General features: G+C 38.9%; 1 protein-coding gene across 5 annotated transcripts in view; it reads right to left on the bottom strand.

The window, feature by feature from the left end:
- Positions 1-19,784, bottom strand: part of ELP4 (elongator acetyltransferase complex subunit 4) — a 269,273-nt gene that overhangs the window by 176,251 nt on the left and 73,238 nt on the right. For all 5 annotated transcript variants that reach the window (XM_039535841.1, XM_039535839.1, XM_039535844.1 and 2 more), the window contains exons 5-6: positions 15,567-15,706; positions 4,947-5,031 (exon numbers count right to left, since the gene is read on the bottom strand). In XM_039535841.1, coding sequence (XP_039391775.1) covers positions 4,947-5,031; positions 15,567-15,706 — 225 coding nt within the window. The remainder of the gene's footprint in view (positions 1-4,946; positions 5,032-15,566; positions 15,707-19,784) is intronic.

The raw sequence follows: 19,784 nt of genomic DNA, 5'->3' as shown, positions 1-19,784 counted from the left end.
CAGAAGTGAAAGGGAAAACAATCCTCTCTTGACTCTTTTACATGTCACCCTATCTTTACTGAATGCTGCAGATAGACGCGATGCTGCAGCAGTCAACACCAACATCCTCACTCCCCTCCCGCCATGGGTGGCTGATGGTGCAATATGGCTGATATCCATCGTCATCATCAGCCTTTTGGCACATGGGGCAGTGCAAAAGGACTGGTAACCATGCCGACTAGCATCCAGTGAGGTCGACCATGGGCGCCTGTGTAAAAAATTCCTAAATTTTTTCTGGTAGATATTGCAGTATGGCTGGTAACCGTCTTCATCATAGCAACAGGGGGCTGAGCTCCATCAGCCCCCGCCCTTCATGTGTAAAGAAAAGATTCAATTGTCCCTGGACTAGCAGCGGGATGCTGGGCTCCTCTCCCCCACACTGCTTAATGTCCTGTCTGGAGTATTATAGCAGCTAGAGGCTGCCTTCCACTCATTTCTCACTAACAAGTCACTGTGTCTTATTCCTGCATTCTTTATTACTTCATCACACAAGTGGGGGGATACTGCTATGGTAGCCCAGGAAGGCTGGGGGAGAACGGAATCAACAGGTGGGGTTGTTGCAGGAGGACCCCCTGTGAATAGCATACATCTCATAATTTCTGCGGGATCTGACACAGATCAGCTGTGCTCTCTGGTTCTATGATACCCTGGTTCTCTAGTACACTTGCCCCATATTCTAGGCAGGACTGATTCTATTTTTAGATACCAAAAAGGAGGGATTGACTCAGGGAGTCATTCCCAAGTCTGGCTTTTGCGCCCCCGGCTGATCTCAGCCAGGGGCACTTATGACAGCAGCAGGTGGTGCAGTGCAAAAGGACTGGTAACCATGATCATCTTATTGCTAATTTATGGCATGGTAGATGGTACAGTATGGCTGATAACCATCTCTGCTGTCATGCAAATGCATGCTGCTGTGTAGCACTGCTGAATCGCCTCTGTCAGTGGCATCTAGTACACATACGGTGACAGTCACAAAAGGCAAAACAGGCTCCATGATTGCCATGCTATGGCATCTGCCAGGGCAATCCAGGGAAAAAAGGCGCGAAATGCTTGTCTGCCGTTGCTTTCCCAGAGGAAGGAGTGACTGACAACATTTACCCAGAACCACCCGCAACAATGATTTTTGCCCCATCAGGCACTGGGATCTCAACCCGGAAATTCCAAGGGGCGGGGGAGGCTGCGGGAACTATAGGATAGCTACGGAATAGCTACCCACAGTGCAATGCTCCAGAAATCGACGCTAGCCTTGGACCGTGGACGCACACCACCGATTTAATGTGTTTAGTGTGGCCGCGCGCACTCGATTTTATACAATCTGTTTTGCTAAACCGGTTTATGTAAATTCGGAATAATCCCGTAGTGTAGACGTACCCTAAGGCTCATGTACAGGGGAGTCTCCTCAACCTGATACTGAATGGGGGTCTCATAGCCTGCTCCATTAGCTGCTTCCGCAGATGGAATTTTCGTCCCTCATGAGTTTGGGGATGGAAGGAACGGCATAAGCTACACTTGATGGCAATAGGAATTTTCCCAAGGCATAGAGAGAGTGGTAGTGGTTGTCACTGACAGAGAAGGAACCAGGACAGGAGAGCAGTTTCTGAACCCAGGAACTCTTGGGATAATCCCTTTTTGGAGGGAGAAGCTTCCCCCAGACTGGAGAGTGCCTAAAATTAACTATGGTAACTATATAAAAAAAAAGTAAAACACTAAAATATTAAGCTATTAAAGCATTTACAAATTGTATTCACAGATTTACAGACGCAGGAGACTGAAATGGACATGGATTCTGACTCAAGACATACAGTCGTAAGAAAGAATTGGAGAGATGTTGGTTTGTGTTGCCATTGATGCCCTTGGTTCAGAGCATGAGGAGTTCAACTATGCATGTACAGACCAATGGACACTGCTGCTAAAAATTTCCAGATTCAGGCACATGGTGTGCATGCATGCCCACATATGCGCTACACAGATGGACCATCCCTTTAAGCAGTAGTTAGCTTTGCCTTAAGGGCCAGACCCTACCATGGAACAACTTGCAAAGACATCTAGAAACTCCATGAGGTTTGTCTCTTGACTGTATGGAAGAAGCAGGGGTTTGGCCACCAATCCCTGTAAATCTCAAGGCGGAGTCCACACAAAATCAGAGCTCTCTATGCAGCAGCCCTGTGCCTACATGTCCTTGTGGGCTCTCCTCCAGCTTCACGTGAGCTACTATCAATGAGAGGTTTCAGAGTAGCACAAATCAGATGTCAAGAATTATAACATTCAAAAACCAGTCAGAGAACACTTCAGTCTCCCTGGTCACTCAATTACAGACCTAAAAGTCGCAATATTACAACAAAAAAACCTTCAAAAACAGACTCCAATGAGAGACTGCTGAATTGGAATTAATTTGCAAAATGGACACCATTAAATTAGGCTTAAATAAAGACTGGGAGTGGATGGGTCATTACACAAAGTAAAACTATTTCCCCATGTTTATTCCCTCCCCCCACACACACACTGTTCCTCACAACTTCTTGTCAACTGCTGCAAATGGACCATTTTGATTACCACTACAAAAAGTTTTTCTCTCTCCTGCTGGTAATAGCTCACCTTAACTGATCACTCTCGTTAGAGTGTGTATAGTAACACATATTGTTTCATGTTCTCTGTGTGTGTATATACATCTTCCTACTGTATTTTCCCCTGCATGCATCCGATGAAGTGGGCTGTAGCCCACGAAAGCTTATGCTCAAATAAATTTGTTAGTCTCTCAGGTGCCACAAGTAGTCCTGTTCTTTTTATCAATGAGAGAGGATTCTTCCAGGTGGAGGGGGGCACCACTCAGAAGTTAATACAATTTCACAGAGGGTTGTTTTCAGTTTTTTGGAAGAGGGGAAGTAGGGGAGATACAGCCTGTCCCAGGTCCACCCTCTTTCTATTTGGCCATAGAGAAAGCCCTTCTCAGGACTCGGTTAAGGGAAAGGAGTGCAATACCATGGAAACAGCTGAATTACCCATAGAATGGGAAATCTATAGGTCACAGACCCAGAGCATGATCTGTCCCTCAATTAATTTCAATTTTGAATGTACTTTTATTAGTGTTGTATTATACAGGGCTCCCTAAACATGCAAAATATGCTGTGTGAAGAAAGGTCGTGAATAGGGAAAAGATTATTTTAGAAAAGTAACATTTCAGCTCCAGCAAATCATTTTCATTTTCAAGCTCTCTATATCTTCCCTGAAGCAGAAATTAGTATCTAGGCATGATCTAATGGCTTTCTAAATTAAACTAACTGGCTTAAAAAGAATACATTTTGAACACTTAAAGCTACATATTGCTCACCTCAGAAACTAAAAGGTGCTTTAATTTAAAAATAGCTTTTATCAAATATACAGTTCTAAATTTATCTGCATGGAGTTTTTTGGTTTTGATTTTATTAATATTAACAAAATATTTTAAAATAGTGCACATTATGAGTATTCCTTTGAACAATGTTAGTTGATATTTTATTCCTCATTTTTTTTGCAAAAAAACTATCCAAAAATTATGGACTTCATCATTTTGTTTTAAAATATAAATGTTTCTCAGGAATATACATAGGTTCTATATTTAAGCTAAAACCAACGCCTAAGAAAAACAAACACAGTTACTGGAGTCTTTTCCAGTAGCACATTATTTGCCGACTGAAGGTTCCCAGGGTGTTCATGTCACTTTGGTTCTGTTGCTTTTTGCATTCTGTAAGATTTCTTGCTTCCAGAGGACCTGTCATCTTGTTGGAAAAGCAGCTCTGCATACTATACTGTGGGAACTGTTATGACATGCCTGTTGTCATGGTTACCACAGCAAGTGGGGAAGAGGTGCCTGTCAGGGACCAATTTACTTCTCCAGACGGGCACTGCCACCAAAGGGAAAACATGCTTGCCCATGAATCTCTGCAGAGACTGAAAACTGCAAAAATAAGCTAAATGAACACACAAGTATTCCATATAGTTAATATTCCTAAAAAATATTCCTAGACAGAAAAGCAGCCAAACAAAATCCAAGGCTGTCTTCCACATAGATAGTTTTAATTCAACTGCCTAGTAGTATATAGCACATTATATTTTTTGACATTCTCCAGAACCAATAATAGGTAATTTCTACCTTAATAAAGTTTCTATTTTATAGCAGCAATGAAGATAATATAATTATCTATCCATTAAGCATCACCACACATGACTGATTGTTTTATTTAGGTGAACTCCAAAGAATGATAGAATAAGACAAAGAAAGGTGTCAGCTGAGTATTGGTTAAACTAGAAAAAGTTTTCCTCTGAAATTGTTGTCTTTATTCTGGATGATTCATTCTGTGATTTATGAGTATTTACAGATATGCCTGAAGGTAAGCTGTTCTGAGAGCTATAAATGGTTAATCTAAGTTAAAATGGCATTATAATAGCTCTTTGTGTTTCAATTCTTGTTATTGAAAGATACATGTCTTTTAATTTACCAACAAACCCCAAACCTCACAGCATGGAATACACTGCCAGCTCTCAATAGTTTTGTGAATTAATCTTGAACTCCACATTGTTAAAACAGCCATCTGAAAAATCTACAGGGGAAAATACACTTTGCCTAGTTTCATTTTATTTAGCAACCTATTTTAATAGCTACTAGCATAGAATAAGCCTTTTTAAAAAAATGTTGGTTTACAGTTAATTTGCACAGTCTACCCACATCCGTTGAGAACTAAGTAAAACTCCGAATACACATTAACATATGAACCAGGCTCTCTATTTACTTTACTTGTTTACTTCAGCAATGCTTAGAAACAGCTTGTTCGCTGTTAATTATTCCAAGACCTTTCATGTGTAACCCTAGAGAGAATTTTGAAAACAACATTAGTTACATGATTATAGAAGACACTGAAGGTGCTCAGTACCTGGGGATAGGATCCATCAAATCCTTCCTGGTATATGATCCTCTGGATAGATTGAAGCAGCCTGGTATAACCACAGGTCATATTACTGTCAGTGAGAAGATAATTTAATTTAATAAACATTCTGATACTTTTTTATGAATCTATATTAGCCATACAAAAAAGTAAACAAAAATTAAACACATGCAGTTTTAAGCCTGAAAGTGGTAGACACATGATAGAAACAAAAACAGAGCAGAAGCAATAAATCCTCTTTGAACAAACTAGGTGTTAATACAGTATTTCTAGAAAGCTAGTTGTTATTGCTTTAAGTGCCCTGACGACATGGTAAGAAAGGTAAAATCTGCAGAGATTACGATGACAGTGTAAGGCTCATTTACCGGCTATAAAATTAATGATTTAATAAGCAATTTAAAATATGAAACCACCATAGCATTTCAGAAGTAATCTCATATAATTAACACATACCTAATGAACTGCTATTTTAAGTACACCTGATCAATATCCTGTTCATCTGAGCTCATCTTCTACCATTTTAATTTTCATACATACCGCAGTAACAATAAAAAATTACCATCAGCCCCTTTCCATTTAAACAGATTAAGAAGTAAATTCAGTGCAGTGTGTTTTATTTTCCTTTTGTTATTTTTATACCATAACAAAGCTTAAAATACATAACAGTACAGTATAATATAGTTTTATCATATATCCTTAAGGATAACAATTCTTTTCCACTTACCTCACAGAGGGGTTGTGAGGATTAATTTGTTTAAAAGTTACTTGGAGGATATAGGAGAAAACTTTCACAAGTGACTAAATAATTTAGGAGCCTAACTCCCATTTTTAAAGTGAGCACAAGCGTAAGTCTTTGCAGAATTGGGGACTAACTTTATGCACTCTGAATAGTCCCAATGAAGTCAATGGAATACTCATTGTACATGAAGTTAAGCATGTGCCTAAATCTTTATAGGATTACAGCTTTAAGAACTTAAATCCCACTGACTTTCAATGACACTTGGGCTGCAAAGTCACTTAAGGACATTAGAAAATATATTATCATGTTCTGTATTAATTTTAACATTTGTTCGGTTTCACAATATTGAGCTACTTCTGTGGTTTATCAAAGGTTAACAATATTTTAATTCTGAATGTATTTCACAGTATACATACCTGAATAGAAATTTAACTAAATTTGACTTTAAGTTGCGTACACCCACATTTGAGGAGGGAGAATAAACTCTGTGTGTGTGCAGGTGCGGAGCACGTAAAAATCAGATTTCAGACAAACATATGCTTAGTTTCTTAAACAAACAAACACAATACTGTTTCAAATTAGCAGTCAGCATTAAACTAACTGGCTTTAAAACATACACTTCAAATACTTAAAGCTACATATTGCTCACCTCAGAAACTAAAAGGTGCTTTAATTTAAAAATAGCTTTTAGCAAATATACAGTTCTGAATTTATCTGCATGGAGTTTTTACTATATAATGATGAAATCAAAACAGTCATTACAGTAGATTAATAACATCTTAGCGTCTTCTGTCATTACATTTTTAAAAATTTAACAGACCTTTAAAATATTCTCATATATACCTAGATTGCAGGAGTTTTACTCCTGGGTCAAAATTAGACTTCAGTTTTTGGTTATTGTTTTTTCTTTAACCCCTTTGGTAGCCCCACATCATTCAACCATTATCAGTTAAATCGAGTTACTCTATGTTTCAATAGATACTTTAATTTAATATTGCATATGAAATGCACAACTGCAAATAACTTTAGCAGTACACAGTCTACATGAGGAATGTCTAAAGACCACCTACCATATTGTACAGAATTTGCAGGCCAAACCAGAATAGAACAACTACAAAAAGTCAAATTTTGTGGGTAAACTGCAGTCAACCATTCCCTAGCATCAGCTGTAATCATTGCCTGGAAGACACCCTATCTATTCAAGACACCACTATCTATTCAACAAAAGGTGACCTGTTGCCTTTGCCACCATGCTCTGATATTTTCAGTGTGCGAGTGAACACAATGGATTTGGGAGCTTTCAGTAAAACTTATGGAAAATGAGTGTAGCTTCTTTCCATTGTCAATCCTGCATGTAACCACTTCCTGTGCTCACAAGTAGTGCAATGCTACATTAAGGAAATTAAAAAAAAAAAAAAAAAAGTTAACTCCTCATTTACTGCTATGAAAAAAAAAAGCTTCACGGCATAATAAGAAGTCAAGAAACAATGCTAAATATTCTACAAATTAACTTATTATTGAATGCGAATAGGATTTCTTTTGCTTGTGTCTAAAATATAGTTTGTCTGATCTTGAACTAGCCTTCTATAATATGGACTTGGAAAATGTTGATTAAATACTGTAACTCCATAATAAAATACATCATCATTCTGGCAATGTTTCTCATAATATTTTAAAGCCACGAATATGATATTTTTTATTTTGAAATTTTTTTTTAGTTTAGTGTTGTTACTAAACACTGTTTAATTCTGATAATGGGTTCAAACAATTCGTTCTTATCGTTTTTTGTTTAGCCATCTAGTAACTGATAAAACAGGAGCTGGCAAGATGGTATCCTGGTTACAACAGAGTCTCTGACTTCCTATTGATAATTTCTAAGCATTTAACAAAGGTTAAGTTATCAAAAGTATGAAAAATAGGCTTATTATCTGTAAGTAGACCCCATTAGGAAAGACAGTTTAAGCTGTTTTAGGCAAATTTATCTGGAAAATTGGGCTCTACATAAAATTACGTCTATCTACCTATTTTCTGAGCACATACATTCTGAAGACAGCAAATACAATAAAATGCAATGCTGCAGCTTAAATTTTCTCTTTGCCTGAATTACCAAAATATATTTTATATCTTTTCAAAGTAAAACAATATGTTAGTAGCTTTATCTGGGCAACTTGGACAGAAGGTACAAAAGAAGTGTGTTACTTGAACTAACAATATAGATAACAGGTTCACCAACCATTTAGTTTTCATTCCTTTTTATTAAACCACTAAAAATGGAGTTTTATTACGTACTCTGACACTTCCCAACAGCAATCCACATCTTATAACTCTACACACACATATTGTTGAAATAAGTATAGTAGGGCTTCTTGAAAAGCTGCAGACTGATGACATGTTCAGAGAACATACGTGAACATAGCTGACAGACAGGTCTGTGGTGAACAGTTAAGTGCCTAGGATGACACTTCCTTTTTAGTGACTGAGTAAGGAATGACCTCGCTCAGAAACATTTTCATGTTTCTTTGCCCTGGACACCACAGGAAGAACGATAAAATCCCAAGAATGCAATTTAACAAGGCTACAACTTTAGTTATTAACACATCTGGAAATTACCCAGAAATAACTCATCCAAAGCAGGTCATTCTTCTTTTAAAATCCATGCCAACTGGTGGAGGGCTGCCATCAGCTTTCCCCATTACTTTGTTTCACTTGCTGGATGGCTGCTGTCAGCCCCCCAAACAATTAACCTGGTCCCAGTATCATCGCTGGGACCCCAACACATCCCCATGGCATGGGGGTTATGGAAAGTGTGGAAGAAGAAGATGTCTTCTTGCTGTAGCAAATATTAGAAGTCCCATTTCCACCTTCTTTAGGACAACCTCTGCTAACCTTCTTACAATTCTGATTTATCAGGGAATTTAACCCTTATTGAATGAGTACCTACATTGGGCACCTGTAAAGTTGTAAAAATATGACTTTTACAATCTAACCTACCCATAGTTCCCTAGGCTGCTGAGAAGAATACAAAAAACCCCACATAGCCCAGACCACTGACTTTCCAAGCCCCAAAAGACAACTAGAATGATGCCCACAGCAAGATTTCAAAACCCAGTTCTACTCTAATCCCAAAGGTGAAGAGGGAAGAAGCTTTTCTTATGGTGCAGAATGGCACCCGTGGGCAGGGAGAAGAGCTTATAAGCCTTCCCCTTGGGCACACAAGAGCCAATAGGCTTATGTTGCAACCTTGTGTCCCACTGATAAGCCACAAGGAGCCTGAGTGCCAACAGGGAGGGTGGAAAGGATGTGTGTGTAATTTTTAAAGGGGCAAAAGGTTTTCTTTCCCCTGATGACCCAGACAAACCCTCCCCACATCTGAGCTGTGTAGGGAGGAGGAGAACATTATAATTCTCAAATAATAGGCATAAGCTATAATTATAGAAACAGTCCAGCCACTCATGAGCATACTGAATAAAATAATTTTGTTAATGGGAGTGTATAGAATTACAAATATTTTGAAATGATTTGTAACCTCACTCACAAAACTTGGTTTCTATTTAACACATACAATTCTACAAATTTTTGCACATTTATGGTCCTGCCCATTAATAGATAATGCACTGTTTTTTATGGCATAGCAATTGGGAAGCAAGGCATAATGGCAATAAGACCACTTTAGTTCTAGTCACAGGACATAATTTATACACCACAGTTTTCTTACAAACTCATATTCTGCTCTGAAGCATTCAGGATGAATTCTTGCAAATTAAAGGTTAGCTATATATTCTTCTCTTGAGTAACATTAACCGCAGATGTAGTGGAGGGTGGGAGGAAGGAGAAAAGAAACAACCAGGAAGTGAATATGCCTGGAAAAAACTAATAAATGCAGTTACTTCATCCATAACAAAAACTGTTACTTCATTTCTTTTTGTTTTAAAGCAGTACCTAGTAATACATCACAAGGATACAGCAGAACGTATATACCAATTGTTTTAGACCAGCAGTTCTCAAAGTATGTGGGGCACCTTCCAAGGGAGGTGTAGAATGTGTAAAGGGAGGCATGAGCTCTGTGTGTGGCATCCTATAGGGCCTGATCACAATGGAAGTTGAGGTTGCTCAGCACTTTGCTGGGTCCCTAGTGTACACTGTGGGTGAAATTTTGGCCCCTGTTGAAGTCAAAGGCAAAATTCCCACTGACTTCAATGGGGCCAGGATTTATCCCTAGATATTTCACAGTTCAATATGCACATATTGTGGATTTTATGGTTAAATGAAAGGATATTTCAGGACCTTTTAAATTTGTTTGTTGGTTTCTTTACATATACTAACTTATCCCACATGCAGAATACACAGAAAATGATCTTATATTGTTGAATGTGCATTTGGGGTTAGATAGTCTGCACCGATACACTTTGGGTATACCGCAAGAAGGACAGGAGACTTGTTATGGGTTTTAATCAGTCCGCAACTTTATTATATAGATGTCTGGGACTACCCAGCAGATAAAGTGTACATTGCAGGCAAATCCATGCTTATTCAAATCAATTCTCCAGGGCTTCCACCAGACCCCCTTTGTTTCCATCCAGGTCCCCCAGCTGACCCATGACTTGGACCTTGCCATCCACCAGCCTCACAAGAAGCTTAAGGAGGACTATGAGAATGGGTGGTGGAGTTGGCTCCCTGCTGTACCAGTTATGGGAGTCCCCAAAGCCCTTCCCCCATTCTGTTTCTTTATTCAGTACCCTCTTTTAAGTCCTTTACCAGGCTATTTATCTGGTCACTGGCTGCCCTCCCTATGGAGTACCTGCACTGAACATCCACCTAATATTACAAAATAAGTTGCAACATATGGCCTACCACCTTTTATATTCACCAGAAAAGGTCCATCCTCACACCCGCTGTGAGGAAGGCGAAAAAACCACACTCCACCGAAGCCAATTCTGGTGATGTCAGAAAAATTCCTTCCCAGACCCACTTTAAATGGGGCGACTAGCATAATGCCCACAGCAGGTCCTAACCCAGCCTGCCATTCGCCTCCATTTGCTGGCTACTAGGGGAGGGAGGGTGGGTGCTAGTTTCCTCACTGCTTTCACATAGAGACTTGTGCCACCCAAGTTTCGTACCTTTATGCACATTCCTGGGGGCGAGGGGGTCATTGCTGCAAAGTTGACCACAGAGCACCTTTTACAGCAGTTTCTGACCTTCTTCCTTTCTCCCCCCGTCCCCACAACCACAAAGCAGAGCTGTCCTTCTTTGGGTAAGCCCACACAAATTTTGCCCCACCTTTAGTTTTGATGCAGTCACTTGCATAATCTGAAATGTTTGGGCATTAGCTGTATTTACAAGATGTGTATCTTAGAGTACAGAAAAGTTTCTTACTTTAAAGACTTAATCACCTGTAAAATATTTGTGTATGAATCATACCACATTAGAGTTTAACACTTCTATTTTTTTAAAGTCCAATTTTTGTGAAATTAATGCCATTTTTATGAATTGCCATAAGACAAGTCATATTCCAAATTTAAATTATGTGCATACATTTTATATGTAAACATTTAGGTAAAATATTAATAGTTACCAACTAAATCAATTCTACAACATCTTCCCTTTTCTCTATGCTATTAATTGTATTAGTTTTGAGAAATCTCTTGTGTACATAATGTTACTGAATCTATATCTTCAACCCCTAAAGATAGGCAGATTCTTGGATTCAATATTACTTGTAGACTCCTTTAAAATATTGGGATTGAAGTAAATGGAATGTGTCTCCACAGTCATAAAATTCTTATTCACTCTGTGAATGACTAGTCACTTTGAAATACTGAGGCCTATATTTTCAAAAGTTAAAAGTGATTTTGGGTACCTAACCAAGAAAGTGTTGAGCACCCACCCCCTGAAAATCAGGCCCTCTTAATGTGTCCCAATTGGGCTTACAAAATTCAAGACATTCAATCACTAATCATTAGAGATGTCGATTAATCGCTGTTAACTCACACAATTAACTCAAAAAAATTAATCACAATTTAAAAAATTAATTGTGATTTATCGCACTGTTAAGCAATAGAATACTAATTGAAATGTATTAAATATTTGTGGATGTTTTTCTACATTTTCAAATACACTGATTTCTACACAGAATACAAAGAATACAACACTCATTTTATATTATGATTTTTATTATAAATATTTGCTCTGTAAAAAATTATAAACAAAAGAAATAGTATTTTTCAATTTAACTCATACAAGTACTGTAGTACAATCTCTTTACTGTGCAAATGTAACTTACAAATGTAGATTTTTTTTTGTTACATAACTGCACTCAAAAACAAAACAATGTAAAACTTTAGAGACTAGAAGTCCACTTGGTCCTACTTCTTGTTCAGCCAATCATTAAGACAAACAAGTTTGTTTACGTTTACGAGATAGGCTGCCTGTTTCTTATTTATAATGTGAGCCAGAGTTACAAGGTATTTACATGCCAGATATGCTAAATATTCGTATGCCTCTTCATGCTTCAGCCATCATTCTAGAGGACATGCTTCCATGTAGATGTTGCTTTTTAAAAAAATAATGTGACTGAACTCTTTGAGGGAGAATTGTTTGTCCCCTGCTCAGTTTTACCTGCATTCTGCCATATATTTCATGTTATAGCAGGCTCGGATGATGACCCACCACATGTTTGTTTTAAGGACACTTTCACAGCAGATTTGACAAAACGCAAAGAAGGTACTAATGTGAGATTTCTAAAAATAGCTACAGCACTGGACCCAAGGTTTAAGAATCTGAAGTACCGTCCAAAATCTGAGAGGGGCGAGGTCTGGAGCATGCTTCAGAAGTCTTAAAAGAGCAACATTCTGATGCGGAAACTAGAGAACCCAAACCACCAAAATAGAAAATCAACCTTCTGCTGGTGGCATCCGACTCAGATGATGAAAATGAACATGCGTCGGTCCGTTCTGCTTTGGATCATTATCGAGCAGAACCCATCATCAGCATGGACGCATGTCCTCTGGAATGGCAATTGACGCATGAAGAGACACATGAACCTTTAGAGCATCTGGCCCATAAATATCTTGTGACGCCGGCTACAACAGTGCCGTGCAAACGCCTGTTCTTACTTTCAGGTGACATTGTAAACACGAAGCGGGCAGCATTATCTCCTGCAAATTGTAACCAAACTTATTTTGTCTGAGCGATTGGCTGAAGTAGGACTGAGTGGACTTGTAGGCTCTAAAGTTTTACATTGTTTTATTTTCGAATGCAGTTATTTTTTTGTACATAATTCCACATTTGTAAGTTGAACTTGTATGCTAAAGAGATTGCACTACAGTACTTGTGTTAGGTGAATTGAAAAATACTATTTCTTTCATTTTTTAGAGTGCAAATATTTGAAATAAAAATAATAATATAAAGTGAGTATTCTGTGTTGTAATTGAAATAAATATATTTGAAAATGTAGAAAACATCCAAAATATTTAAATAAATGGTATTCTATTATTAACAGCATGATTAATCGCAAGATTAATTTTTTTAATCATGCACTTAATCACAATTAATATTTTTAATCACTTTACAGCCCTATTAATCATTCTTAAAAATCTTGATCTAAGTGTTTAAAATTTATTTTCATAACATTGCAGAAGACCTTAGTATTCTTTTAATGTATTGCATTTTAACACCCTTTTCTAATAGGTTGCTTCAAAGAAATACCAGCAACATATGATTATATTTAGGTCTCCCAATGCTGCTATTAAGTGCTCTAGTTCAAAGAGGCCAATAGGGCCAGTTCAGTTAGCTGCAGGTTCAAAGCCACAGTTGGCTGGTATGTGTATTTGCACCTTTTCTTGCACAAATAGTACATCCCTTGATAAGAGTTTCTTTTATGAATGGAGTCCCTACATAATGCTTACTTTGATTAGAAATAAAAATACACATATATTTCATACCCACAGATGGCCTGAAACCCATCCCAGTTAGTGACACATTGTAGAATGGCACAAGAAGAGTGGGACATCTGCTGGGTGGCAATGTAGCCCCACTTTGGCAACTGGCCAAATAAAATCCTTGTGTGACCAAATTCTGTGGCCCCTGCCATTCAAAAGGTGTATTATACATTGTGTGTTAATTATGTTAAATGTTTATTATAGAAATAGTGCCCTTACAATTTGTCCCATCTCCTAAAAGTGTACAAACTGCTTTATTTACAAGTCTAGCTAGAATCTGATTTTGATCATGTAATGCTGACACTGGTATCAGCAAACAGAGTACTCTTTAGATTGTTTACATTTCCGAAAAAGCACTCAGTGAAACAATGTATTCTTTTATGAATCAGATTTTTTAATTGTGCCATACTGTATTTTAATTCTAAAAAAAATAACATTAAAATACTTCTCAGGACTTGGCTCTATACCTAGAAGTTTATAAAACACAGAAATAAGACCACCAAAAGGTCCAGGTTGAATAAGGAGATGGACTACTTAATCTATACAGTAACTCCTCACTTAACGTTGTAGCTGTGTTCCTGAAAAATGTGACTTTAAGCGAAACGATGTTAAGTGAATCCAATTTCCCCATAAGAATTAATGTAAATGAGGCAATTCGGTTCCAGGGAATTTTTTTTCACCAGACAAAAGACTATTTTATATATTATACACACACACACACACAAATATAAGTTTTAAACAAAACAATTCAGTACTGGCACACAGTGATGATGATTGTGAAGCTTAGCTGAGGTGGAGGAGTCAGAGGGTGGGATATTTCCCAGGGAATGCCTTACTGCTAAATGATGAACTAGCAATTGGCTGAGCCCTCAAGGGTTAACTCTCACATTCTAAAAGGCAGCAGGAATGGAGGGAGGGGAGAGAGCATCGCAGACAGAGACACACACTGTGTGTGTGAGAGAAATGCGCATTTCCCCTTTAAGTACACTGCCTTGTTAATTAGATCAGCTTGCTGAGATTGCAGCTGCTGCTGCCAGCAAGCTTCCTCTGTCCTGAGCCCTGTCTTGTGTCCCCCCTGCTCTTTGGAAGATGGGGTAAGTGGGGTGCAGGAGCAGGGGGGAGTGGGACATCCTGACATTAGCCCCCCTCTTCCTCCCCTCCCCCCTGCACAGCAAGCAGGAGTCTCAGGGAGCAGCTCCAAGGCAGAGGGCAGGAGCAGCACATGGCAGTGTGGGAAGGGACAGCTGCAATTACTAGCCTGTTGGGCAGCTGCTGCACAGGGAACTTAGGGGAGAAGGGAGCTGATAGGGGGAGCTGATAGGGGGCTGCCGGTCCACCCTGGTTCCAAACCCCCACCAGCTAGCTGCAACGGGCTGCTCTTTCTGCAAGCAGTGGACAAAGCAGGCGGCTGTCAAACGACATTAGAAGGGAGCATTGCACAACTTTAAACCAGCATGTTCCCTAATTGATCAGCAACAGAACAATGAAACAACGTTAACCAGGACGACGTTAAGTGAGGAGTTATTGTATTTAACATTAGAGAAGTATCTTGAGACACTGCCAGAAAGATACAGTAGAAGAGGTATGCCGGTCCCCAGCTACGACTATTCATTGCGTTTCTGGTCTCTCTCATTTTATTTATGCTTAACCCACATTATTATAAATTTCCAACTTGGAAAACAGATTTAGATTTCTTTTTGCAATTTAAACTATTTTTGACCTTTCATTCTCAGTATTACTTTATATTACTCCTTGATTGCAAACATTTAGGGGGAGATTTTCAAAAGCAATTAAAGGATTTTAGGAGTACAAGTGGCACTGGAAGCCAGTGATACAGGTAATAACCAACTGGCTAGGCACTTCTAAAAATCTTTCCCTTAACTTGCATGCAAATAACTAAAAATATAAGTAACACATGGGTTAAGAACTTACCAAGTTTTTATTTCAGGGTGCAAAGACTTTTCTTCAGGAAGGAAAAAACGGTGCCACTTTGTAGATTGAAGTAGTTCTGGAGACACCATTTTAGATCCATCATAATAGTGACCAAATCGTGCAGAAGCTGCTGGACTGACCTGTGAAAACATACTACACTAATTATAATAATTCCTTACATGATTTGTCATAAAAAACATAATTACTTGCTATACCTCTAATAGAAATCTATAATTTTTCATTTAGGCTTTATATAGTTTGTCAGTAGTGAACTTCAAAAGTTATGGAAGGAAAAAAGCAAGAGATAGGTAGGATTACCGAGGATCCCTTTCTGAAGTTCTGTGTTGTGGAGCTTACATGCAGATTTCAACCCTTACTGCTCCAGTTAGTCCCACCTAAAAATGTGGGTCAGGTATCCAAAAGTATGCACTCTAAAACAGGCATACAAATCCCAGATGCAAGACGCATGGGAACAAATTAGGCATTTCAATACCTATATTGGGCACACGCAAAAACACAAACATTTTGCACATTGGCTTTTGAAAGGCTGTCCAATTATGTTTATATGTAATCCGTAAAATAAAATATTGCCTTTTCATAGCTTCCAACATAATTTCTTAAAAACATTAAAACAAAAAAGAAAAAATGGCTTGAAATCATTAAGTTTAAAAGTGTTTTTTATTTTCTTGAATTTGCAGTAACTTCATGGTAGGTATTACTAAGACATTAGACAATAGTAACCATTCTTGTCATATAATAAAGGTGCCTAATATTAAGAGAACAGAATAAAACTGTTTCAATAAAGTCACAAAAACAAAGTCAAGTTGAGCTCTGGTGAGATATTATTACTCCTTATACATTCATTAGCATGGCGGACACGGGGAAGAGTGCCACACATTGAAAACTGGTGGAAACCCAGCATGACACACAACTTAGAATGTTATTTGAATTACAGAAGTAAATGCATGATAAAAAACAAGAAAACTAAGTTGATCTAAAATGTGTGCAAATATATACATATATTCTGTTTTGTATATAAAACAAACAAAAGCATACATTATAAAATAATGTTTTTCTTTACGTAATGCTCTCTTTTGTTCTCTATCTGCCACCCATCCCCATTAAAAATGCCATCCCAGTTTCAATGGTCAGGAATGGTTCAACTCCAGAAGTAAGTTAGAAAAGAAGTGACTTGACACAGACATGAGACACTGTATACTAGTCTCATTTATTAGCCAATAAGTAGGTATAAGATCCTGAAAGGAATATCGGATGAAAAAAGCCAAATTAAGCTTAAAACTCAAAGCTACAGCACAACACAACACATTCACAACTCTAGCAATTCATGTTGCCAATCTGACTGTCTCTCACCAACTGTTCCAATCAGTGACTTCATGTTTTAACTTTTCAAACAAATTAAATCTTTTACTGTGACCTTATGTCTGAAGAGGTCACTTAAAATCACTCTCAGTCATATAACACCGGTGTCAATCAAAAACATACTAGAGGTGGGGGTTGAGGCATTTGTGCAGTGCTGTCCAGGTTTGTTTACAGCTCCTTTGCAATACAAAAAAAGCCCACTCTAGTTTACTGCTTGCATCCGAAGAAGTGGGTATTCACCCACGAAAGCTCATGCTGCAAAACTTCTGTTAGTCTATAAGGTGCCACAGGATTCTTTGCTGCTTCTACAGAACCAGACTAACACGGCTACCCCTCTGATACTTGACACTCTAGTTTAATGATTCTCCTTATTAATTCAAAGGAAAATTGCCCAGATTGTGAACCGTGCCATGCATTTTTCAGGTGCAGCTCAGGAAGGTTGGAGGTGCAAAGATAACTTTAAGCCACCTTTGCACTCACTCAACACTGACGCTGCTATGCATGGGGCTAGTCCCCAGGCACAATCTAGAGCAATTCTCTTGTACCTAACAAAGCCATTTTAAAAACAAACAAACAAACAACAAAAAAATCAACCAGTGCTGAAAGAGGACAGGTGAGAGAGGAAAAGGTGAGAATCCAGAATAATCTAAATACCAGAGGTCAATATGTGGTCAGATGACCTATATTATCCATCCTGTAGGAATGTACAGACTGAAATACATAATATTCAAAGAAACCAGAGACAAACTGTACAAAGTAGAAAGCTAAATCCTGACCTTCAGCTCAGATGCAAGATATCCCTCTCAACCTTGCATAAGAATTGTTAGAACTCCATATTTGCTTGGAAGCAAGTTCCTCACAATTATGATCTAGAGCTCTGATGACACAAATTCTCCCTGTTTTAAATAAACCAGCCCCTTCTTTAAAAGGGCAGTACCTCTCCCTTCTGCAAAACACTCTCTGCCAATAACTTCTCCCCACAAAATAATTAAAACCCAAAAAACAACTTCTTTATGACCAACTTCCTCAGTAATATGCCTTCCCTCCCACCAATCATAGGACTGAGGCACTGTCACCAACAAAATCATATTAATTTTCTTGCCTGCCCAACAAACCCCAATCCAATACACCTCCCTTTTCCAAAGGGGGGCATATAAGTCATCTGCAGAGTTCACAGAAGCCTAATGGTTCTATGCTTAGTGGCGTAGTCATGAGAATAAAATCCTGCTACAAAATAGCCAGGTCTTATCTTCTCATGTACAGGTTCATTCTAATTAAACCTGCCTGACTCCACAATCAGCCCGAATTAAAACTGCCCCCAGCAATTGCCCCCAGTCTGTGCAGCAGTGACCATGAGATGGTCGAGTTCAAGATCCTCACAAAAGGAAGAAAGGAGAGTAGCAAAATACAGACCCTGGACTTTAGAAAAATCAGATTTTGACTTCCTTAGGGAACTGATGGGCAGGATCGCCTGGGAGGCTAATATGACAGAACAGGAGTAATGGTCTCAAGTTGCAGTGGGGGAGGTTTAGGTTGGATATTAGGAAAAGCTTTTTCACTAAGAGGGTGGTGAAGCACTGGAATGGGTTACCTAGGGAGATGGTGGAATCTCCTTCCTTATTGGTTTTTAAGGTCAGGCTTGACAAAGCCCTGGCTGGGATGATTTAGTTGGGGATTGGTCCTGCTTTGAGCAGGGGGTTGGACTAGATGACCTCCTGAGGTCTCTTCCAACCCTAATCGTCAATGATTCTATGAATCTGCCTCTGTGGTCAAGTAAGCCTTGTAGAACGAGTGATTAGTAACGTTTTTGGTTCACATACTCGCTCAGCTCTTTTGGAGGGCAAAATATTGAGATGTGGGTGCCATCGATGGCCCCTGCACAGTTCAGAAACCCCAGCCTCTCAAATCCAAATATTATTTCTGGAACTTTTCTTATAACACCACCTGTAGGTAGATCACATTGTTAATTGTTTTGCAAACCTACACAACAACAACCCTGACAGTGGACAGTGATTTGCAATTGACCAATAGCCACCTGGTGTTGCTAGCTTCCACAGTGCAATAGCCATCCACTTCTGCACTGGTGTGGCTTCCCTAAATCAGAAGTTCTGGCACTGAAAGTATACTGCAAGTTCACCACACAGCTCTATGGAGGTCTGTTTCCTCATTTGGAAGTTCTAAAGCTGCTGCTGCTCACCCAAAATTTCCAAAACTATATGATTTCACTGCATCATGCTAGTTCTCCTGCACCAGAAGTGATGGTTTACCCACAGGTATACTGCGGCAATACTGGCATTCACTATATCTATTCCATAGGACCAGAATGGATTGTCATTCACCTTCACCATCAGTCATCTTCAGTGTCTACAAAAGTTCTCCCCAGATTCCAACCTGCATCTTGCTGCTCACCTACTCCACTGCATAAACATTTGTCCTGCAACAAGGAGCAGGAGCAGAACCAGATCATCATCCCGCTGCCCCATATCTTCCACCCACTTTGGCAGGAGGGAGAGGTGAGCAGGAATTGCCATTTGTAAATGTGTGAAGTCAGGGAACAGAAAAAACACCACCCCAGCAAAGCGGTTCTTAAGGCATGTACCTGTGATGCACAGGACCCTGGGATACTGACCCTGAAATGGTAGTGTTAATATCACATAACAAAAACAGCAGTGCGTACACAGGTAAATGCGAACACTTGGCGTAGGTATGGGGAGCATGCACAAGGATGTACACAGTCAGGTAAATGAGTATACGCACTAGTAAACATAGCCTAAGTATAAAATTCAGTGACTTAGGCCAAGGGCTGGCACTAAGCAGTTTTTAAATATGCATGCTCCA

The sequence above is a fragment of the Mauremys reevesii genome, linkage group 4 (genome assembly GCF_016161935.1).
Source record: "Mauremys reevesii isolate NIE-2019 linkage group 4, ASM1616193v1, whole genome shotgun sequence".
Taxonomy (NCBI): Eukaryota; Metazoa; Chordata; order Testudines; family Geoemydidae; genus Mauremys; species Mauremys reevesii.
The sequence above is the reverse complement of the archived record's forward strand: the minus strand, read 5'-3'. Positions and strand labels throughout refer to the sequence as shown.